General features: G+C 36.9%; 2 protein-coding genes across 2 annotated transcripts in view; one reads left to right on the top strand and one right to left on the bottom strand.

The window, feature by feature from the left end:
- LOC129267048 (uncharacterized) overlaps positions 1–25,714 on the top strand; it is a 99,990-nt gene that overhangs the window by 36,767 nt on the left and 37,509 nt on the right. The window lies entirely within an intron of this gene.
- LOC129267054 (uncharacterized) lies at positions 1,811–14,835 on the bottom strand. Its single transcript, XM_064103207.1, has 10 exons — positions 14,465–14,835; positions 14,033–14,271; positions 13,406–13,672; positions 12,215–12,325; positions 11,118–11,255; positions 10,546–10,842; positions 8,742–9,035; positions 6,499–6,750; positions 5,181–5,429; positions 1,811–4,238 (listed from the first exon to the last, which is right to left on the bottom strand). The coding sequence occupies exons 1-10, from the start codon at positions 14,833–14,835 to the stop codon at positions 4,180–4,182; spliced, it is 2,277 nt and encodes a 758-aa protein (XP_063959277.1). The 3' UTR covers positions 1,811–4,179.

The following is a 25,714-nucleotide window of genomic DNA, read 5'->3' as shown; positions in this document are numbered from 1 at the left end:
GAAGAAAACAACATTCTTTTAAAATGGTCAATGCTTGGCTTATTGTTACTGTTTATGCTCGTGTAAATACACCTCTTTGCTATAAGTAAGACATGATTTTTTATTTTAGCATCTTGTTTGTCATGCAAAAATCCAATAATTATGGTCTGCTCGCCTAGTGTTGAAAAATCCAACATCGATAAATAAGCCTTGAATTCATCCCAAAATATTTTTACATAATTACAATACCATAGTGCATGTTCTAAGGTTTCATATTCTTTACAAACCAAAGAGCACACTGGTGAATCTTTTATTTTCATTTTATACAGCCTATAGTTAAAAAACAAAATGTTGTTTAGCACTTTGAACTGAAATTCTCTAGTTTTTGTGTCAATGGTTGTATTTATCATTATCTTTCTAACTTTGTATAGTTCAGATGTTCAGTGATACTTGATTACTCTGACTACGTCACTAGTTCAATAAAAAAGTTAAAGTTACGATGGAAATTAAACAAATTCCCCTAACGTGTTCAAAGTTCATTAAACCTAAATGACCTTTGACCTTGGTCATTTGATCTGAAACTCTGGGAGAATGATTAGTAATACGTCATTATCCTTATTGTGTAAGTTTCATGAACTATGCCCATATACTACTTTAAGTTATGATGTCATTTTTTATGTTGACGCCACCGCCGCCGTAGGAAAAGCGGCACCTGTAAACAAAACCTAGATTTATATTTTTCATTCGGTTGCATATCGCAACAGGCTGCCATTTACTGATCTACGTATATAAGGAAGGGCAAAAGTGACTTTTCGCATTTACTACGGGGATACTCTCTACAACGCATCGACTCCTTTGAAAATGGAAATTATAATCACAATGGAGAGGTCAGAGGCTTTTGTAGACAATTGGTGAACTGGAGCAGCAGATCCTTAGAAGATTTGCATCGGACGAACAATTGCAAATAATGTCGCTGTCCAGCGTCAAGGGATTCCCATGCTATCCCCGTCTGCCAACTTTCGACAAACGTCCCTCAGCTCTCCATTGTAATTGGACTTGCATTTCCAAAGGAACTGGTCCGTTTTAGAGAGCGTTTCCGTAGTAGATGCGAAAGGTCCGAATGCCTGATAAAGGACAGATTATCCATTTTCGTTGACCTTAGCCAACCTTTCTCTGGTTTAATTTGGGATCTCTGCCAGACAGGGTCATATCGCATTTATTCTGTATATAGGAAAGTCTGTAGGCCGATGAAGTACGGTAGATTTCCCACATTCAGCTTGACTGACAAGAACATCATGGCATTCTGCAGCAGAACAGCAATGCGCGGTGCAAGTGCCGTAAGTGTTCATGCACCGTTCTCGCTTTTCTCGCTTGTTGATGTAATTCCTACCATGCAGCTGTGAATTATTCGCAGCCTCGTTCGTCTTTTTTCCTCCTGATCAAAGAAAATTAACTTGTTTTAAAATTATTCAATTTGAAACGAGTTTGGACTGTTCAAATGCTTAAATGTACATTCACATCATATATTTATTTTTATCTATATTAACATAATATATGTGACTGTAACCTTTGACCAATGTACTGTACTTCGACACGCTCTTAAATAGTATCACTTTTCCTTACGATTATTGAGACTCAGGCGCGGATTCAGGGGTGGGGGGGGGGCACGTGCCCCCTGTGCCCCCTCCCTTTGAGAAGCAAAATTAATGATTTGTAATGTAAAAATGCAATTAAAGCAGAGGTTAAGACCTTTTTTTTGCTTGTGAATTTTTTTCGAGTACGAAATACCCTGAATTTGTGGTTCAAAACCTTTTCTTTTTTTTTTGCTTGTCAATTTTTTTCGGGTACGAAATACCCTTAATTTGGACGGTGGTTGAAAACCTTTTCTTTTTTTGCTCGTCAATTTTTTCAGAGTACGAAATACCATTAATTTGTGGTTGAAAACTTTTTTCTTTTTTTTGCTTGTCAAATTTTTTCGGGTACGAAATATCCTTAATTTGTGGTTGAAAACCTGTTTTTGGCTTGTCAAAATTTTCCTCCGAAAAATTTACCTCCCCCCTTTGGAAAATCCTGGATCCGCCCCTGCCCTGTTGAGACTTGACATTCAGTATATCTGAAGTTTAAATTTACACAGGTAAAGCATTTTATGAACCAATTTATCATACGTTAATATAAAGAAAAAATCAATTCAATCATCTGTATCTGGGCCTTCCTTCAAAGAGTTAACATTTTGAGTCATGTTATCATCATTCTTTTTGCTTACAACATCCTCTCCTTGACTTTCTGCTTTGACAGTCTCCTTTTTTTCTTTCAATTCATCTATAAAAATTATTCAATTCAATTTAATTTCATTCAACCGTAATGTCGATTTATATTTACAAAGTCACACAAAATATTCAAAATTGTGTAAGATGGATATGGACCTTTACAGAAGAAAAAAACATTTATGAGGCATGGCGCAAAAAGATATTGACAACACTGAATGAGAAAAAAACAAATAAAATGATGCTGATAGGTATACAAAAAATCAAATCCGGCCTCATTAGTCTACTGTAGTTATATAACTGTAGAATCTATACAGAAGTGCTTGGCAGAAAATTATGTTCGATCCAAATTGGCTTCACTCTTTTCATTCTCTCCTTCGTTTCATGCTGTAAATTATTACAAAATTTCAAGTTATATTTTCATTTGTTAAACAAGTGGAGCGTTCTGGCAGTCTCGCGATTCAATATAGCAGCAGTGCGGACTTTGAAAATGACTATAAAATAATTATTCACAAAAACACCATTCATATGATAATATGCTACTAAGTTCATTGACCCTAAATGACATTTGACCTTGATCACGTGACGTACGACTTGTGCAAGATAAGCAATGACAATGGATTACCCCTATGTCCACATTTCATTAACTATATCCATAAACTTTAAAGTTATGATGGCAATTCAACAATTACCTACAACATTGCCAAAGTTCATTGACCCGAAATGACCTTTTACCTTGGTCATGTGACCTGAAACCTGCAAAGGGTGCTTAGTGATACTTGATTACTCTTATGTCGAAGTTCTATGAACTAGCTCCATAAACATCAAAAGTTATGATGGAAATTCAACTATATCCCCTACATTTTAAAGTTCGTTGACCCTAAATGACCTTTGGCCTTGGTCACGTGTCCTGAAACCCAGACAGGATGTGCAGTAACACTTCATAACCCTTGTGTGTAAGTTTCATGAACTAGGTCCATCCACTTGTTAACGTTATTATGACATTTTAAAAACTTAATCTTATGTTAAGATTTCGATATTGATTCCCCCATATTGTCTAAGTTCATTGACCATAAATGACCTTTGACCTTGGTCATTTGACCTGAAACCTGCACAGGGTGCTCAGTGATACTTGTTTGCCCTAATGTCCCGGGGCCCGTTGCATAAAACTGTTTACCTGAGAAATATCTGGTAAAAACTGAAAACTAAGATTAGTCTGATTTCTGCCATTGACTTTAACACAGGGCAAAAACTCCGGTAAAAACAACCCGAGTTTTCTCAGGTAAAAAGTTTTATGCAACGGGCCCCAGGATTTATGAACTAAGTCTCTATAATTTCTCAAATATGATGTCATTTCAAAAACTTAAACTTGGGTTAAGATTTGCTGTTGACGACGCGGCTGTCGTCTGCAATGCATGCGAGGCATTCTTTTATACTGGCAAAGATAGCAATACACATTTGGACCCCGTCTGACAAAGAATTGTAATTAATCCACTCAATTTTGGCAATGGAAATCCAACAATGTCACACTTCTTCATCTAATTGACATTTTATTTTTTTGGTTAATTTAGAAACACAAGAACAAAGTTGTTAAGATAAGTATGCATGCACAACTATACTTCCCAGTTATAAGATATTTTAAGAGACATATGCATTGTAAATGTGGGCGATAATGGCTTGCCATAGGTGTGACTGGACAGATCAATCACAACTATTTGTAAGACAAAGCCAGCAATTACATCCATTAGCAATACTGCATTTTGAAATACTCTGCCATCTCGAAAATATAGTCAGTTTAATTCCTAAGTAAACTTAGTACACTATTTTCCGTTTAAGTATATAGGACAGCATAAGAATCATTTATAAATAAATTCATATGTATACCTTGATCTTCCTGCTTAGGGTTAACATCACTACTCAAAATATCGTCATTATTCTAATCTCCGGCCTCCTCCTCTGAAATTTGTTCTTCTGTGTGCGCTTCCTGCCATCCACCTATAAGAATGTGAATATTAGATTTCAACATAAAAAAAAATAGTCGACCTTTGCGGCCGGATGATCCTCGTCGTGCCATTAATAAATGACGGTTTCGACCTTGATTTTTCTTTTTTTTCCTTTTCGCGGTTTCTTTTGTGAGTGTGTGTTACTAAAGTATTTTCCAATGATAATATATATAAATGTCAATAAACCAGTAACAGTCAACGAAAAATAGCACAACTTATCTATGCATTTGCAGAGTTAGCGTTAACAGAGTGTCTACTGGTAACAAAATGATTAATGTACTCCAGGTGTGAAAATTATATGATTTTATCTGGTAACATAAAATCAAATAAAACAATGTTCATCAGACAAGGAATAACGAACGCATGACACTAAAGATTTAAAAAACCGCAATTTGTTTTTTTATTCATTTTATGAGATTATGTTTATTAAATTTTATCCTCCAAGAATTATAGAAATTGGATTGGCATTTAATGCATTGGATATAAAATTATTATTTGCTTCAACTTTTCTTATTAGAAGGCAGATCTATTCAAACAAATATGGAAATATCAATAATTATGATACATAAATAAGAGAGGTATAGTGGAAACATGACATCATCAGCCCACCTTTTTTATACTCATGACGACGTGCATACAACTGCTTTTCACAAAACATTGCTAAACTTCAATAAATTCGGGGGGGGGGGTTAATTTTAGCTTGGAGTACCCCCTTTCAAATGCAATGGGGTAACGTTCATGGACAACTGCAAAGGGGGTTGAGCTGCAGAGCGCTTCAGCCCCCCAAGCTCCCACGTAATTAGTTAACAAGAAATTACCATCAAGTAGTAATTTATGAACGTTCACCTCGCACCCCCCCCCCCTTATATATTTCAAAACCATTCCATGGTACCTGGCATTCAATTAAGATTCCATAATATGATTTTCAACTTACCTGCCATTATCTCATGAGCAAATTTATAGAATCCTGCTTTGAGAAGTTCGTTACTCAATGTTATTGGACTTTTTTGAGGAAACCTGAAATACTTCTTTATAGTCACCCAGACGCTTATAACATAAGGGTTTATAGCTTGTTTCAACTCCTTGCCAAGGACTCTAGTCAGTTTATCCACTTCTCCCTCTGGAATGGTTTTTGCTAGCATTTTTGATACTCTACTGTTTATGACGTTGTTCCGAAACTTTCCTGACAAAGGAAAATGAGAATTGTGATTACATGAATGTCTTGTTGGTTGAGTAAGATATTGATTCATTTTTTTTAATAATTTGAGTAATTAATGCATTAACGGACCATTTAATTCATTAACTGAATACATTGATTTCGTTTACAAAGACAATGGAATAAATGGCTAATGTCAACATTTACAATACAAGTCCTATATTTAATCATTTTTTATTCATTTTGTTGTTTTAACTGGTATTAAAAACAGTAAAAAAGAACGATATTCGAAGTTACAATTCAACCGAATATCATATCTGAAGGAAATGGTAAGGGAGTGAAAAGATAAGAACTTGTAGGTAGGGCTCGCTATTGAAATGAGAAATCACATCTAAGAGGTGATATCTCCTTGCTATAAGTAACAAACAAGAAATAATCAACAAAGTAAAGTAGCAAGAGTATGAAAAAATATGTCAAATATGAAAATACATACCCACTAAAAATGCCTTGGAGTAAAGAGGATAACGTTAGAAATAAAGAAATATTTAGAGTAAAAGACTGAAAGAAATACATAGTGAGAAGTATGGTTTATGTGAAAGAGAATTGTTCGTTTATTTCCTGAATTAATCACAAGTTTAGAGATGAAAGACCGCTTTTCCAGTAAACACTGATTTCACAAGAAGGTCTGTAAAACTAAAATGAATTGTCCCAATATCATCCACGATATCATCTTGATCTGTTTAAGTATATTAAACTGAACTTGGTCAAATCATGAAAGCAAAGCTGGAGAAAATGCACTGTAAATCTCCAAAGGCAGATAAGCACATTGCTCGAATCTTCACGATCTTATGCTTATTTTCCAAATTTCTCAACAATGACAACAATTCTACAACATTCCTTTTTCTATAGTTTTCTTATTCATAAATGCACACATCTGTGTGGTTATTTGATTGATTTCTGTACGAACTCACTTTGAAATCATTTAAAGGGGACTATTTTTCCGATACACTGAAGGGAATTCAACCGTTAACATCTCCATTAAGAATAAGCAAACAATGAGTAAAAACCCATAATCATGATTTTGATTTTCTGTTACCTGAGATAATACCGAGTGCAAGCTCCTTCTCGCCCAGATTGTGTAGAGCATCAGCCATAACCATACGATGGTTGAATGATGAAGGACGGACAATGTTTCTCCATCTTTGAAGTACAGATTGACAGCTCTCCTCTCTGTCATCTGGACCAACTGGCTTGGTATCATCAGAAACACCGAGCTCCTTTGCCAATTTCGCTGGATCGATTCGCTTCTCTTCTATTTCTGCTTCATCCGCCAGGCGGATTTCAAATCCTGGTAGATGCAAACACCATATTCAATATCAGGTGCAGAAATTGCAGATTACTTTATTGGGGAAAATCATTAAAGGTTTAGATTTAAAAGAGAGAGGCTTTTTGCGATCTATCGAGAAAAGCGACAATTCAATGTCCACATTTTATTAACTATATCCATGAACTTCGAAAGTTATGTCAGCAATTAAAAAATTACCTATAACATAGCCAAAGTTCATTGACCTTAAATGACCTTTGACCTTGGTTATGTGACCTAAAACTTGCACAGGATGTTCAGTGATACCTGATTACTCTATGTCCAAGTTTTATGAACTAGAACAAAACACTTTCAGTTATGATGGTAAATCAACAAATTCCCCCAACATGGCCAAAGTTTTCATTGATTTTAAATGACCTTTGACCTTCTTCATGTGACTTTAAACTCGCACAGGATATTCAGTGATATTTGATCAATCTTTTGTCCAAGTTATATGAATCAGATCCATAAGCTATCAAAGTTATGATGGTAATTTAACAAATACCCCCAACTTGGTCAAAGTTCATTGACCCTAAATGACCTTTGACCTTCGTCATGTGACTTGAAACTCAGGCAGGACCTTTAGTATTACTTGTTTTCCATATGAGTAAGTTTCATGAACTAGGTCTATATACCTTTTGAGTTATGACGAAATTTTAAAAACTTAACTTTAGGTTAACATTTTGATGTGGATCCCCCCACCACGGTCTAAGTTCATTGATCTGAAATGACTTTTGAAATTAATCATGTAACCTGAAACTCAGATAGGATGTTTAGTAATACTTGATTGACCCTATGTCCAAGTTTCATGAACTAGGTCTATATACTTTATAAGTTGTGCTGTCATTTCAAAAACTTAATCTTCGGTTAAGATTTGATGTTGACGCCGCTGTCAGGAAAGCGGCACCTATAGTCTCACTCTGCTATGCAGGTGAGACAAAAATGACCATCTTATTGTGATTTATGCATGGTCACCCCCTCCCCACTTCCGCTGCCCCTGAGAAAGCAAGAGTGAGCATTATAAACATCATGGATGTGTGTTTTGTAGGGGCGTGGGTATGAAGGGGTGTGTCAAGCCCGGCGCACACTATACGATTTGTTGCGAAATTGCAATAACATTTTATATGCACATTTCAACCAATAAAGGGATAAAAATCCGTAATGGTAGGACTACTGAAATCGAAATTCATCCGAGTTCGACCCCCCCCCCTGTACGAATAAATTCGATTCAAAATCGTAATGATGTCATCATCGGCTGCGACTTGAAACCGATTTGAACTTCACTCTTACCACAGGGCTTCCAAAAAAGCAAAAACATGATGTAAAATATTCCTGGCATCATTGAAGAACTTTAAATAAAATAATTTTACTTCTTGGAACTTTTACATTCAATACAGAATGCGATTTATTTAAAAATCGAGTCGTATCGGGTCGCATAGTGTGCGCAGGGCTTAAGAGTCTGGTTTTGAATGTGTGGGTGGGTAGGTGAGAATGTGTGTTTGGAAGTGTGTGGGTGTGTGTGTGTGTGCGGGTGAGAGATAAAGAATAGAGTGAGAGGGGTTCTTAAAGATAGCAGTTGTGGTAACGATCTCAAAATGAGTTCGAACAGAATTCAATAAAATGACCATCTAAGTGTTTGTATGTATAAAAACAAAATTAGTGCCAAATGACTCGGCAAAAAAGTGTAATTGCTGAGAAATGAGCAAAATACGCACGGAATTCCATAAATTTCGTATTTTTTCCAAAAAATATTAAAACACTGTCCCACATATGCCCTTTTGTGTTAATCATCAGAATTATCTGATTTTTGCTAACATTTCATGATTTCAGAAAGAATAAGCTTATTTCAACGCACCGGAACTAGATCTCAGTATGATAATAAGGTGGCATTCAACCTTGATTTTAAAGAATTTCTCATGAAATAATTGTTTGCTGCCACTACTTTCTTTTATCTTTAATAGAAATTCTTAACTCACCAAACACTATCGACTTAGCCTCTTCCAGATATCCAGCTACCTTCAAATCATTCGCCATTTCCAGTCTCTCTTCAAAGCCAGTTTTGCCAGTAGATTTCATCTCGAGTAGCAACTTTCCTGTACCTTCTTGTATAATTTTAGGTCCAAGTTTATGTTTGTAGCGAGTTAACTTTTCGTCACTGATGTTGAGTGCTTTGGCAAAGGGATAAACGTCTGATAGGACAAGACGAGAAGCTAATTCAACGAGTTCTACGTTGAATATTTCGTCTTCTCTCCCTTTTACTACAAGACACGCTAGAAAAGTAAGTAATGATAGTAAAATTACAATCAGAAGTCTCCGACCCGGGGGAGCGGGGCACTTCCATTGACGAGTGGATACCAGGCGCGAAAAATGCAACGCGTAAAAAAGATTGCCTTTTTTTTAAAGATTGGTAGTGAGGGTGTTAAAAACACTAAAATACTGACAAGGATATATATTTCGATAGAAAAGCTACGTGTTTTCGGGCAAATTGCGGGAATAACAAGACTAAAATATTTTATAAAGGATATACTTGTTGCCGCATAACTACCTCATGAGGGTCCTATTGGAGCGAGGTGTGGGAGGTGGGGCAGTACTAAACCCAATGAAAGTAAGATAAAGCCGACGTCCGTGGATAACAATTACAATATCACTGTACTTTTTTAGGGGGCAATTCAGGGAATATTTGTCCAATACTTGTTAAGGGTAAAGTTTCACACGCCAATATTTGTAAAGGAATGCATTTTCAGATATGGAGAATACTTGTTTAGGGTGCTTTTGAATCTCCAGAGTCTCGCCCATTATCCACTCGTCAATAAAAGTGCCCCCCCCCCCGGGTCTCAAAATGATCTTCAATTATGCAATAAATAAATAAAAAAAAAGTGATACATGAACTGCTCTTTGTGACGTAAATCACTCCGAAATATAGATATAAACAAGAAAGAGATCAACATTGTGCTGTTTTTAATCCAAGTGAGCTTCAAGTGTACCTAATTGAATTAATAATGCCTCAAGAGCCTTTATAGTAGAGTGAGCTACAGCAATAGAATAGGCAACTTGATAAGAGGAAAATCGATTTATTACTAATTCAGTTTTCTTTTTGAAGTTGATCGTATTGTTTGTTACCAAAAAAACAGAAATAAAATAAATAAAATGTGCTCACTGATACACGACTTGACGTACCAATTATTTTCACACAGTGGTAAGTCAATAGAAATGGGAACATTATACGTGTCAAAGTTAGGAATTTTCGCGGTAAAAAAAAGCCATTTCATTTTATGCTTGGTTCATAAATATCAGACCTCAGTGGGCATGATGGGACATTTTAGGCCTATGTCAAAAATAAATTGCTGCTCTATATTGAGTTTCTTTAGCACAATACTTTCTTGTTAATGAAATGGAAAATTTACTTTAACATAACAATACTTTCTATCCCTTACAGTCACAGGTCATAAAAAGCTTCTCGGGAATTGTTACAAACAGCCAATGATAGTGCCCAAAGGACAGTGTGACAAATGACTTATATGTCATACTGTCCTTTGGGCACTATCATTAGCTGTTAACGTTTAATTGATTATGGAAATAAAATCATTCAGTCAAAAAAATGTAAAGTATGAGTGTGTCGGACCGTACACAAGCCTTGTTATAAATTTAGCATTACTCTAAAATGGTACCGGTAAAGTAAATCTGCAATTTGTAAAGTCCAATCAAATCATTATCGTACTGATACAAAGTTAGATTGGTCTATGTCTTGTGGTGTTTCCGAATGGGTTTATATACCCTTACCATACTGCGGAGATTCATCTTGTAGATACTGTCTTAGAATCTCCCTAGGGCTTTGTTCCTCCTGTAGAAGTTGTTTCATAAACGTTATAGGGTTACTAACTCTTTGTTGTTTAACGATATCGTAATGTTGACTGTCAATGAATGGTTTCAGCATACAGATGATTTCGTGGTCGGAAAGTGTCGCACTCAGATTCCTATATTTCCCAACTCCGCACATCTCACGCCAATATTTCAAAAGAGCTGCTCGTCCCCCATAACAAAGGATGCGATACAGTTCCTCTCTGGAAATTCCTGTAACTGTACAAAAAATAACATTACATAGACGAAAAATCCGGATACGTTTCACTGCTCATTGTTTTATCCTTGCTATTGTAATATCGCTCTCAACCATCTCTTGACAATGGCTGCCGGCGGGATTTCTCGATCCTACATCACTTTCTTCCCGCAGCCCCACTCCCCCTCTACACCCCCACCTTCTTTCCCTGTCCCCGTTTTTCAGCACATTAGGTCTGCATGCGTAGTTACGCCATTGAATTTGGTTGTAAATGATTTTTTTATTTTATTTCACTTACTATATTTCTCAGCTGGTGTTCTTTCAGGCACACTTGGTTCTTTTCGTGAAATATCAGAATGCATTCCTTTCGTCCCTCTTGCTAGGTATTTATAGTCTGCAGACTGCTGAGCCAGAGGAGTGTCATTCCCGGATTTATCTTTGATATAGTAAAAGATGATTATAAGAGTAAATTAAACACATTCATTAAATAAAGTGGCTTTCAAAATGTCAAAAGCGAGTTTTCACAAGAATACGCAGAACGCTTTAAGAACATAGGAATGTATTATAAAATGTCCTTCATTAAAATGAGCAACCAAATGGTCCGTTTGGAGGTGAATCAGACAAAGGATATAATTTTTCAATTTTTCGTCAGCTCCAAAACCTATGACGAACTGCTGTTCCGGTTCCCCAATTTTCGACAAAGACCTCCCAGTTGTCCACCGTCGTTTGACAGGCATTTTCAATAATCCATTGTGTTCTAGAATTGGCCTACCCACTGCAATTGGTGTCCTTAACCCCTCCCCCCCCCCTCAGTATAGATATGAACATAATTTGAAAATTATGTCTCTTTTGGTGGCGGGGTAACTGATGTAGAACCTTGAGAAAATAAAGAGTCCAAGGCTGTAGCCTGGAGCCAAGTCTTTGATTTATTATATGTAGTACAAAAAGATTGAGGGACAAACAAGATCGAGGGTGGGATGATATGTGCGAAATTTTAAAGCAGCAACAAACCGGCACCCTTAACCTATAGCGCCACTGAAGTCCTTAACTACTCTCATCTGGCCAGCAAAAATGCAGCATTGTTATGAGCTGTGTAGTCTTGTAATACATGCCTACCTAAATGATAATGTACATGTACTAATTCACCACTCAAGTCATTCATAACACACTAATTATGTTACCAAGTATCAAAGCAAGTAATTTCTTTCAAACACATTTTGGTATCTCAGTACAAACAAAATCATTATGCTAATTCAATCTGTGTATTATTTATGTTAATCTTAAAATGTATATTTTAAGAATAGTTATGTATAACACACAGTCAACGAGAGACCAAAGTGTCTGTCAGTTCACTCCCCAAAGGGGAGTTTGAAAATAAGTGTATGTACTACTTACCATGTTTTGTTTCACTATCATCCTGACGTTGCTCATTTGTAATTGTCACAGAGGCTTGATGTGATGTAAAAGGTGCCATGGATTCACTTTGTTCTTTGGTTATGAAAATATCTGTGGAAACAATAACTTTATTACATAAAATAAATAATAATTACAATTACATATCCATTTGAAGGGAAGCTTTGTCATTCATTGTCTTTGAAACTCCTAACAATTATTTCAATGTTTATTAATGACCAGTGTTTTATTTTTGTTCGGGGTGTCCTGAGTCTTCTTGAGGAAGAAATAAGAAATCATTTATAAGGCAATGATGGCAATGGTGGAAAGTGTACTTCTTTTTAATTCAATTGTTTGGACACATGCAAGTAGGAAAAAAAATATTTAAAAAAAACTACAAACAATTGAAACAGAAGCCTTTGAAATAACAAAAAAGGGTGTTTTCTTGACGAGAATGATGGTAGAGTGCTAGAAAAAGCAAAAGGAATCCTGAACAATGAGAAGCATGCTTTCCACAAGTATTATGATTTGATGTCAGGCAAACATTTGAGATCACCTCCCGGCAGAACCTCACTCTTCGTAGATGATTTTTTTTCTTGTTTCAATCGTACATTTGAGAGCCATACCTGAAATGGTACAATCCCCACCAGCCCTTTTTTTATATTACATGTATTTTATATGCACCATGTAATTTTTGTGTGTATCATAAGACATTCTCATATGTTTTGTGCGAAGAAATCGAATTTCTATTTGTACTTGATTGCATTCTGGACATAAAATATCTGAATGTCACTCATTCATTCACCAAGATCATTAGCTTTTATAGGGAAAGTTCCATCCAGACATCCAGATCATTCAAGGGGGATGTTCCGAAAGATAACGGAGTTTCAAACATGATAAATATACGTTAACTAGAATTATAAGCTGGCAAGGGAGCTTCAATTAATAAGGCGAAAAGTATGAAGTTCGGGGCTCATGAGATGTGAGCACTGTACAATCTCAGTAAAACGACCAAGCAGTCAGGAAAAAAAGTGTCTGAGAAAGTCTTTTATTGGCCCTTATATAAATTTCCATCCTCCAATTTTGACATGAAAAATAGTAACGGTTTCAGATTAGCTTATATTCTCATTTTTACTTATTGAGACCAAATCGTGATTTTAGCTATATAAATAGAACATTCGCTGGTGATTGTACCTGCAATGTCTTGACGACTGCATCGTTCTGCTGCTTGCCTCAGTCTACACCTGACTTCGTAATTACTGCCTGTTCGCTCCTGTAACCATCCTTCTAGCATAACGTCTGTTTTGAACACCGCTTTGAGGTCTTCAGCATTCTTTTCGGCAATGGAGTCCGCTGAAATTCTGGTGGCTTTTGCAAGATTCTGGTAGTGTTGTTTGGTGATACTCAGAGCCAACTCCCTGATGACCTCATTGTTCAATTCCCTCTTGTACTCATCTTTAACTGTGCATTTGAATAGAAAAAACGCACATGAATCTGTTATAGTTTAATATTATAAGAACTGGCCATTATATAAAAGTACATAATAATTAAGTTGATCATTTGCCCCGATACATTTCTATCTTTTCACTTCGTTGATAAAGACAAATACTACCCTTCTAGGGATTTCTAAATGGTTAAATGTTTGAAAACTATAGTTTCCAAGTAATTCAAATGCATCCAAAATCACTGCAATGTAATTTTGGTTTGCTATTCTTTTAAGATTCCAACAATAAATCCATTTTATAGCGTCAGTGCCGATTACCATTTAACAAAACAACACCCCCCTCCCTTACAACAACGCTGGTGTACAATTAAACATACTTAGAAAGAAAGTTTTTGCCAGTTGAATATAGACTTCCTTATCAGGTCCATGTGCGCCCTTTCCTGCTCTTTCTAACGCTAGGCAAAGTTGAATCATTTGGTTTGGTGACGATCTTTCTACTCCCAGTTCTACCTCTTCGGACTGTGCAGAAAACATTGGCTGTTGCTCATTCTTTTCATCACCATGCCGATATTTAGGTTGTTTATGGCAGCAACAAATCCATCTGGAAGTTGGTTGTCTTGTAAAAATAATCAAAATTAGTAAATGAATAGTATAGACACCTCTAATCAAAAGTCATAATGGTTGCATGATTTCGCAATTTATATGTATACAAGTGTATATTTTTATGGAAATTTTTCTTTGAAAACTATCGTGGGAGAGATAATACATGACACACGTACAAACTTTAACCATGCAATAACAGTTCTTACCTCATCTGTACACTTTCACCTTCTTTGTGATCCTCCTTAGGTTCCTGGTATCCATGTTTCGTTGTCATTGAATATTCCTTCCATGCCTTCATTAACTGCAGGTCCTTCTTGATTTCGGCGCTTCTTGGATTACCAGGATCGCAGGAATCCTCTTCGCAGTTTGGGATTCCTTCATGGCGAGGGTACAATGCTCGCAGTATGGGCTTGACTCTCTCCCTGCAACCGCGGACGTGCCAGCAAATGTGTTCCAGATCATCAAGAGAGATTTCCTTGGACGTACGATCAAGGACATCTGAAATGAAAGCGCAGCAATTGTAACACCAGAAAATTATGATCAAGGATTTGGAGGGGCAGAGGAGGGGCAGAGCCATTGTTTAATGTACGATGGTTCTGCCTTTAGTCCAGGATACAAGAGGCATAACCTTGTTTTTTCTATATATATACACTATTTTCTGATAATTTCTTTTCAATTCGAGGGTGCTGATTCCGAATCTGAATGATGCCACTCGTGTAACCTTGAGCATTTTCCGCAAATTGGCAAAATCCAATATGGCCGCCAAAATATGCAAATTACCCATGAAAATCCTAAAATTGTCCACGCATTGGCTATGAAATGCATGAAATTGTGTGGCAGGAGTAGAATACTCTCTGAAAAAATAATATATGCAAATCATTATTACTAACGGGATATATCATTTATTTTGTCATATATGGGGACATTTCTGTATTTTGATATCTAAAACAGCCGCCACTGGCCCAAACAGTGTTGCGTACAATGGCATTAGGGGCCAAAAAATTCACAAGAGTAATCACTGAAATGCATATTATTAAGATTAAACGAGTGGAATACTGACTAAAACATAATTGCTAACGAAATATATTATTAATATGCCATGAATGTGATGAATGTTTTATTATGATATTCAAAATGGCTGCCAAAGGTCCTAAAAGTATTATGCACAATGAGAAAGAGGAGCAAAGAAATCACAAGAGAGAGCACTAAAATGCATATATATGTGGTAAATTAATGGGATATACTGTCTAAAAACATATTTTCCAAAGAAATATATCGTTCAGGTTCAAGTTTGTGTTAAATAATGTATTTTGACTTTCAAAATGGCCGCCATAGACATTAACAGTATTATGTACAATGCAAAGTGGGAAACCAGTATTCACAGGAGTGAGCACCATAAATGCACGTAATAGTGATATATGAGTAAAATATTGGTTGAAAGCATAATTTATATTTATTCTGCCAGTTAGGTGATAAATACTGTTATTTTAAAGTCAAAATGGCCACTACATGCCCTTACGGTATTATGCACAATGTGAATGGGAACAAATCATTTCAACAGAATTTGGCTTTGCTCGGCCAAATGGTGATTTTAATAGTGAAATATTGTCTGAAAACATGATTTATAACAAAAAATATATCATATCTTATGTAATTAAGGTGATAAAAACTGTATTCCAACATTCAAAATAGCTGCCATATGCCCATTTTGTGAACATTGTTTATCTCCACTCAAATTGTATATTAAACGATAAGGGCCTATGGTGGCCATTTTCAATTAAAAAATGCAGCATTTATCAACTTAAAGGTAAATTGTGACATTGGTTTATTTCAAAACTTTCTTTTAGATTTCACTCTTCGCTTTTCAAAATACTCATAAACAAGTTCTGAGTCCATAAAATGTATTGCATTGGCCAAAAGAACTGTTTTTATTCTCAAAAAAATATATAAAGAAGAGAAATTTTGCCAAGTGAGCTTTCTTTTGATGCAGATTTTGAAATTGATATAAAAAATGAAGAGCGCCACCTTGAGACCAAATGACATCAATACCTGCTCATGAATATTCATATCCATCGCCTCTGCGCTTGTCTCACGTGCCGATCTGTATACCGGCTATACAGTACAGTATCGGATTGAACGGCGGAGTCTGTTTGCGACTTTTTCATTCATATCCTGTAGGAGCGTGTGCATTCGCGCAGTCCCTCGACGGCAAATTAAACAACTTGGAAACAACCAAGGAACTTTTTTAAATGACCATCATAATAATTGTGATGTTATGCACGTTGTTTTTCAAATCGCGGAGAATAGGTCCTACGTACATCTTGATATCTGGGCAGAGTACCAGGTACCGAGAGACGGCTTCTTTCCCTTTCCTTGCTTTTCATCTTTGCTTCGTTTCTCTAGCTGTATTTTTTTTTCTTTACTTGTCCAGGGTATGAAGGGAGGGAGAATTATGGTTGCTTGTGAAAGGGCTATTCTTATTTTTTTCCCCGTTTTTTATTTCTATTTTATAATTATATTTACATACGCATTTTTGTTTCGATTCCGATTCACTGAATCGTTATCAATTTCTTCAGGTTCTGTATTTTGATTTGTTCATTATTATAACGTGTTGTAACATTTTTTTTAAAGGAAAAGGAAATCATTTTGTATTGAACTAGCTTTGCCGCCATTCTTCATTATTTTGCTTTGTGCGTTATATAGGCCTATAAGATGCTCTTTCTCTTCCAGTGATTATTTGTCAATATACTGCCTCAATGTATTTATCACAAAAAAATGACAAATACCGCGTGGCCTATGCCTTTTTTTTTAAACAATATATTCTGGGGCGGATCCAGCTTTCACTAATAACGGGGCCGGGGTGAACAATATTTTCATCCACATTTTTCCCGATCGATCGGCAGCTCAAAGCTAGTTTTTGTTGGAATCTATAGTCGTAACAGTACTAAACCCTATAAAAAATGCGAGCGTGAGGTATTATTTTCGGACTGTGTATTGTGTCCTGAAAATTGATCTGAGCAATATGATCATTAAACAATTAAGATGCACACTGACGGATAAGGTGCTCAAAAATTTGAATAAGTAAAGGCCTATTTAGTTCCCTTGTTCGTTTTACTATAAGCCCTTCAACAATGTTTCCGTGTTTTGTATTACATTGATCAGTTAATATTTCTTTATGTCTCATACTATTTCGATATGAATTATACCTTGTCATTGTACTTGTTACTATGATTTTATATACTAATAACTCTGAACTTGTGAACCTGTTTAACCATGACTGAATGAATAAATCAATAAATGAATTGGTATAGATGAAAATATGTTCCATCGAACAGGCAATGCGAACACAAAGCGCGGGCTAAATTGTTTTTATACTTGTGTAGTGACATGATTGGCTCCCACCCCTCCCCAAGTCTGAATTCCCCTCACCTTTTTTTATTCATTCTTCCTCTTATATCCCCCCCCCCCTCTGCTTTCGTTCATATTACTTTGCGCCGCCAATATCGGGGGGGGGGGGGCGTAACGTCGGCCTCCTGGATCCGCCTATGATACCGGTGCGTAGGTCTGTATGTTATAACCATGTAACATCGATCCCCCTCCAAGTTTCTCTTTGCATTTTTCTTTTCAACTTGTTATGGTAGTATACTGAACAAGAACAAGTATGACGTCTCCTAGGTGCCTCTCCCTCCACCCACTCCTCCTCGGTCCGCTGCATGTGCTCGGATAATAAAATTACGTACTTATCATGGTGATATATATATAATAAAATTGCAAATTTTATTGCAAAAACTGCATTACTCGTGAATTTGTGTTTCGCATTTCTGATGTCTTATTAAATATATATATATATATTCGAGGACATACAGCTAGGCGGAACTATTTGGGAGAAGGGGTCTTCCATCTCTGTGTGATTCCGAAGTTCCGATGATGGTTCAGAGAATGTACTTCATGCAAAATCACGTTTTGGCATGACCTCTCAGCGCTGGGCATATCGACGGACAAAAAAATGCAAAAATGTGATGGATCGAAATGGTAAAAAATATATATTTTAAAGAAAACCATCGTTATAAAATGCAGTCATACCAACATATTTTTGTTAATACCAGTTTGAACTTAGATAAAAATTATAACCCGAGGCTATATTAGCAGCAGGGGCGGCGGAACCGGGGGGCGGCAGGGGCACTTAACCCCCTACATAAAAAAATCCCAGTAGGAAAAAATGCCTTTTTTAAATGGAGAGTGCACTTATTTCAAAATGATGTACATGAATGTCCCTTTTCAAAATAAAATACCCTTTTTGAAGTCAAACGATACATTTTAGGTTGGAAATCACAACATTTTTGGCTCGCGCTTCGCGCCCACATCATTTATTTTTTAGGAAGGCACTCACTTTGTTTTGGTTACAACTTGTGCTTATAATGTTCAATTTTCAGGTTTAAATGTCAAAAATCTTCAGCTCGCGCTTTCCGCTCGCATCAAAGGTACACATTATGTTCTTGGTTTCAAACTGCTTAGAATATCCAGTTTTCAGGTTGAAATATTACAAATTTTCGGCTCGCCGCGCTTCGCATCAATTATTATTTATTAAGACACACAATTAAGTTCTTGGGTTAAAAAAGTGCTTAGAATGTCCAGTTTTCTGGTTGGAATATCGCGCTCGCGTCCATTCTTCAATTAGATGCACATCTTTTTCATAACAAAATTGCTCGGAATGTTTGATTTTCATGTCTTATTAGTCATGTTAGTACAAGCAATGTCTAGAATTTATAGCTCGCGATTTGCGCTCTTAACACCTCGCAAGAATGCTCTTTTAACAATAATTTGCGCGATTTGACCAAAAAGCGGCGAGTTTCACAACTTCAGATTTGAAAATGTTCAAACTGTTTGCTTGCTACGCTCGCTCCCGGAAAAATAAAGCCTAAATAGATATTTTATCAATCAGAAAAGACTTTAAAAAGGTTTTGCTCAATTTAATTACTACAAAACGCACAACTACTTAACACAGATGATAATCTCATGGTGAAAATATAAGTTTGCATAAAAAATGCAATTTTTTGCATATAAGTGCCTTTTTTCGCTTTGTCCCCCCCCCCCCCAAAAAAAAAAAAAAAAAAAAAAAATTGAAAATACGTTCCGTCGCCTATGATTCCGTCACCTATGGCACTCGCTGGTATTTGAATATATCATCATTTACACCCTCTCAAAGAAAGCAGACTTACTTTTGCCCTTTATTTTGCCCACAATGGAACTTACAGGAAAGCATATCAAACAGGATGCAAATGGAGGTCTATTCAGCCGGACGTTATTATACGCTTTGGAGTTTGGATTCTTGTTTGCCTAGAAAACGTAAAGTATTTCAAGAGTTTTTATATTTTCATTACATCTTTGTCCTTATTTCTCTATATCCGTAGCTCTACCATGTGCGTATTCGGGGGCGCCAAAATAGGGAGAAAAGGGAAGGAAATAAAAGGGGTTGACGAATTGCTGTTTGACATGGGGGGGGGGGGGTGGATGCGCCGAATTGATGTTCAACCTAGAGTATGTATATAGCGGGTGCCGAATTTATGTTTTGCTTAGGGGCGCCGAATTGATGTTCGACCTAGGATGTGCCAAATTGATCTTCATCCTAGGGGGGGGGGGGGGGCGAATTAATGTTTTACCTCGGGGCGCCGTATAGATGTTCGACATAGGGGCACCGAAGGGCACCGAAATGATGTTTAACCTTGGGGATGGGGCGCCGAATAATTTTTTTCTATATACGGTTGTCGAGTTGCTGTTTGACATATAGGGGCGCCGAATTGATGTTCAACCTAGGGGGTGCCGAATGGATATTCACCACACGCCAATTTGATATTTGTCTCGGTGCATCAAATTCAGGTTCAATTTACCTAGGGAGGGGAGGGGGTGCCAAACTCATGTTTGCTCCCATCAATTACCAATCATGTTCATGATTACCAAAAGTGCCTAGAAAGTCCTAATTTTAGATCAGAATATAAAAACAAATTCATCCTACTCTTCGCATTAATTGTTTAGTAAGGTGGCGATCCTGTTCATGGTAAGATAAGTGCTTAGAATGTCTGACTTTGTATCAAAATATATAGATTTTTATTCAGCTCGCGCTTCGCGCTCGCATAAACTGTTTTGTTACTGATCATCCTTTTCATGATAACCGAAAATGCTTACTCAAATGTCCAAATTTTAGGTAAGAATATGAAAAAAATTTCATCTCGCTCTTTGCGGACGCATCAATGTTTAGTTAGATGACAATCCTGTTCATGATTACCAAAAGTGCTTAGAATGTCCACATTTTAGGTCAAAATATCAATCACTTTTTAAGCTCGCGCTTCGCACTCGCACAAATTTACGAGGTCAGAATATCAAAAAATTTGAACTCGCGCTTAGCGCTCGCATTAATTATTTAGCTATATACCCATCCTGTTCATGGTTATAAAAAGTGCTTATGATGTCCAGTGTTGGATTGGGAATTCAAAAATTGTCAGTTCGCACTTCGTGATCGCATAAAATGTTTTGTTACTGATCATCCTTTTCATGATAACCGAAAATGCTTACTCAAATGTCCAAATTTTAGGTAAGAATATGAAAAAAATTTCATCTCGCTCTTTGCGGACGCATCAATGTTTAGTTAGATGACAATCCTGTTCATGATTACCAAAAGTGCTTAGAATGTCCACATTTTAGGTCAAAATATCAATCACTTTTTAAGCTCGCGCTTCGCACTCGCACAAATTTACGAGGTCAGAATATCAAAAAATTTGAACTCGCGCTTAGCGCTCGCATTAATTATTTAGCTATATACCCATCCTGTTCATGGTTATAAAAAGTGCTTATGATGTCCAGTGTTGGATTGGGAATTCAAAAATTGTCAGTTCGCACTTCGTGATCGCATAAAATGTTGATAGATACTCATCCTGTTCTTGATTGCCAAAAGTGCTCATAGATTTTTTTCCCCTCAAATTTTAGGTCAGAATATAAAAAAAATTCAGCTCACGTTTCGCGCTCGTATCAATAATAATTGTTTAAATAATTCATATACATATCATGTTCACGGTTGCAAAAAGCGTAGAATGTTTGATCGGAAAACAGATGAAAATATCCCCCTCCCCTATTGGCGAAAGCTGGATCTAGCCCCGGTTAAGAAATTACAGCTCCCGCACATAATTTTAGTATGGTCTACCACTCTGATGAAAAGTTGAACTAAATTGAAACCCCAAAACGCTTAAAAATTCTATGCTTTCTGGTCGCATTCATTCTTTTCAAGAAGTGGATACAACTTTGATCTTTTTTTACATGGACACACTATGGACACATTAAAAAAAATGGTCTTCGATTGCCTTTTTCACGTGGTTGTGGAATAAGACAATTCAAAATGCATTTAGGCACTTTGGGATTGCCTGAGTGGTCGGGTCGGGGTGCAATTTTCCGAAAAGTTCACAGGGGCGCAAAAATAGTGACCCCCTCGTGGTGCAAAATCCTGGATATGCGCATGTCCGTCGGGCATCGTTTCCACTTTTGTACCTCTTTATCTATACCGGTGTGATACTATATAAGTCCATGGATCAGTTTACTTCCATTTCGTCTGATGCCAAATCGTCAAATTGCCAACTCGCCTACTATCATTAAAGTCTACCATAATTATGTTCATCCACTATCGTCTAGTAACCAGTTGGTCCAATAGCCATTCAGTCCATATACCATTTGGTCTAATTGGACAACGTGCTATTGTGCAAAATGAATGAAAATGAATTGGATACTGGACCAAATAGTTGTTCGACGAAATATTGATGGACGGAATGGATATGGACTAAATTAAATCAGACCATGTGGTGAGTGCAAGTTGGCACTTGGCAGTCGACGACTTGGCAATTTACCAATGGACCTACTAGGCCACTAAATTGAACTTGTCCGAGTGTGCCATAACACCTAAACTGCAGGCTTTCTCATATCCGATACCCCCCCCCCCCCCCCATCCCCGCCGCCCCAAGAAAGGGAAGGGGGGCATGGAGGAGAGAGAAGAAATAAAGAAAGAAGTAGATTGTTGAAAGGGAATCAAAATAATATGAATCAAAGGGAATGTAAACGCAATATCATACTCTGTTTGAATCGCTTCTCTTTCATGGAATTTATATTTTGAATAGATCGTTTCATTTCAGTCTTTCACATTATTTTACTTTCAACCCTGTATTTCATCAGCTTTACTATCAAAAGCCTGCGTAGCGAATTACAAAACGTCCCATCCTTGTTTCACCACCCATGACATTACGTAATTATCATTTTATTATTATCATGTAATGAAATTCATACTGTGTTTACACGCTGCATCTGCTGTCAGTTTGACTACCTTGTAAATATTTATTTACAAGGTAAAGCTTATTTCCAAGGTAATATTTATTTACAAGGTAAAGCCTATTTCCCCACTGGAAAATAGCTTTAGAGCTTTCGTGGGTCATCCTGTGTAAGCCTGTTGTTTTTAATGCTACTGTATATATATTATGGTGACTTGCGAAATAAAATCAATCAATCAATATTTTTTGACGATATCCAGTTGAAATCAGTGGCGTTCAAAATAATGGGGAAGGATTGGGGCTATATGGATTCCCAAATTTGTCACGGCCAATACAAAAAGAAAGCGAGAAGGGGAACTAATATCTGAATATTATGTCAAAATCTATCACCGATAAAAAATGATTTGTGCCCGACACATATATCTGGCCCCTTAATTCATATATTTTACGTTTATTATTTACGCCAATAGTTCAAGCAAGGTTCCTAACATCTTTCTGTATTTTTCGATGTTTACACAATTCCTAGCCTTGGGTTGGGGGTTGTGTGTATTCCTTATGTTCGCATTTTTTAATGTTATTTTTCTATTTATTTCAATATTATCCTCTCCAACTTTATTATGGTATGACTATTCAAGGAATTATAATTACTCGTTTGCTTGCATGCTCCATGACCGCTTTGCCTTCACTCCGGGGGGGGGGGGCACTTACATTGACGAGTGGATACCATGCGCGACCCCAAAAACACAAAAATATTAAAAAAAGGGTATCTATGTTGCTAGGAAAGCTACGTGTTTAGGGTAATATTTTCGGGGATGATGAAACAAAATTAAAATGTTTTATAAAGGATGTCCTTTTTGCCCCAACACTACGTGTTTAAAGTCCGACTTGCGCGAGTTGTGGAAGGTGCATGGGGCCGTACTAAACCAAAATAATGATGTGTAAAGGTAAAACCAACGACCGACGGACCCGACATAACAATAAAATATCGCTGTACTTGTTTAGGGGTTCATTTCGGGAATACTTGCCAAGAGTATCGTTTTGTTTCCAATACTTGTTAAGGGTCGGTTTGAGACGCCAATACTTGTTAAGGGGTGCAGTTTGAGAATATGGAAAATACGTGTTTGGGTGCTTTTCGAGACCCCATGGTCGCGCATGGTATCCACTCGTCAATGGAAGTGCCCCCCCCCCCCCCCCCGGCCTTCACTTCTCTCAGTGCGTATTCAGAACTATTACTGTATTCTCATTGATCCCCCTGGAGTTGTAAAAAACCCATAAAGGCAAAATATTATATTTTCATCGGCAGCACATGTGCATTAATTACATCATCATAAATTAAGTACATCAGGGTCCATGATCAGAAAAAGCGTATACCCATTAAACCTCGCCAGATGGGGCTTGTCCCAAAATAAAAATTTTATTTTTGTCTCGTTTCGAAATTTCATTTTTATTTTGGCTGCTATATGCTTCAAGCACATATTTGCTTACTGTATATAGTTTGCCTATGCATTTTACTCATTATATATATATTTTTTTATATATTGTATTTCTCCAGTCACTACATATACGATTGTCACTTGTATTATGATCATGTCTCAAGCATTGTAAATTTGTTTTGTATATTATTCCAATAAATGCAAAAAAATCCTGCAAAAAAAGCCACATCACCACATAGTTGAACCATTCCAACTATTTATACGATCAATACGATCGCCTCGACTGATCTGATACGATTAATTATTCCGCGATTATAATTAAGGCCCTTGGAACCGGGGGTGCAAAGCACCCCCAAGATTTTACAATGGGGTGCGGCGTGCATTATTTTCCATGTAGGCAGCTCCCCCTGGGATTCTGGTATAGGTGTCGAATTTGATAAATGTAGGAAAATTACCAACATTTTGTATTGGAACCTTTTTTAATGTTTTTCTTTTGCTTTGTCAAATTTTCCTCAGCACCGCCACCAAAAAAAAAAATCGTGACAGTGTGAACTTGGCACTTTTTTTTCAATCATAAAAAATGATTATATTATTTTCCCGCATGAGTTTTGAAATATTGACACGTACGCCAGAATCTCTTTGGTCCTAATATGAAGCATAAATTTCCACGTCTATAAAACAACAGTTATCATTCGTTTTTCCTATAGTTATAGCAGGGAAATGGGAGTTACAATTCCATTGATAAATAAGTCTAAAATGTTATGCCAATCAAGATGCAAGTCCCGGATGCAAGTAATGTCTTTGTCCTGCTCATGTCGCAGTCATTCACATTTTTTCAACGGTTGAACTGCTCGTGCACACTCTGTATGCGTATAGGCCTTTCCCGGAGGCCTTTCTTCCTCTCATTTGTTATAAAATTTCATCTTTTTATCAATTCTTTCTACTTGTTTACTGTCTATGAAGGGGTAGCAAGTTGATCTCCCATGGGGTGCCCCTATCTATTGCTGCATCATTTGTATCCATTTCTCTTTGACCATCCATTTCTTGGGAAAATACATCAATTGGATGATCCATTTATATATGCCTATCCATCCATTCTTTCAGTCATCCATCCACCGGTCGTGCTGATGGTTTGATTATAGCATGGACGTAATAGGTCCATGATTGTATAAAGTATAAAGCGCCCTACTATATCATTATAGGCTACCCCCACCCCCTCCCCATACTACATAAAAACTCGGCGACCCATGTACACATTTCAAAGCAGACGTAATGTACATGCACAATTCCCTTGTACATGTTGCACCTTGCTGCTTCTCCAGGTTTGCTTAGTCTTCTTTCACATACGTTGTTGCACTTTGCCCCACGGCGTGCCTTGTAAAGTTCTGTTGTAAGACTCTACATGCTGGTCGGCCCTGGAAATCACAACTCTGAAGCACGTGCACCGCGCAATACTCAACTTCTCATTTTTCCATATCTCGATGCAAGCTTTCTTGTGTGGATGCAAAAATAAGAGTTTTCCCAGAAATCTTGTCCCTGACGTCATGTCTGCCCCCCCTCATTTTTTGACTCATGACGCCTTTACTCTGCTTGTTCGACCTTGAGCCGTTGGTCCCCTGGTTGCTTGCTCACAGGCATTCGTGCTTTCTTAGCAGTCAGGTAAAAACCTCGGCACAGAAATAACAGAAATTAGCAACTTGATGCGTACGTTGGTCACATT

This window comes from Lytechinus pictus, chromosome 8 (genome assembly GCF_037042905.1).
Source record: "Lytechinus pictus isolate F3 Inbred chromosome 8, Lp3.0, whole genome shotgun sequence".
Lineage (NCBI taxonomy): Eukaryota > Metazoa > Echinodermata > Echinoidea > Temnopleuroida > Toxopneustidae > Lytechinus > Lytechinus pictus.
Note: the sequence above shows the minus strand (reverse complement) of the source record. Positions and strands in the feature narration are given on the sequence as shown.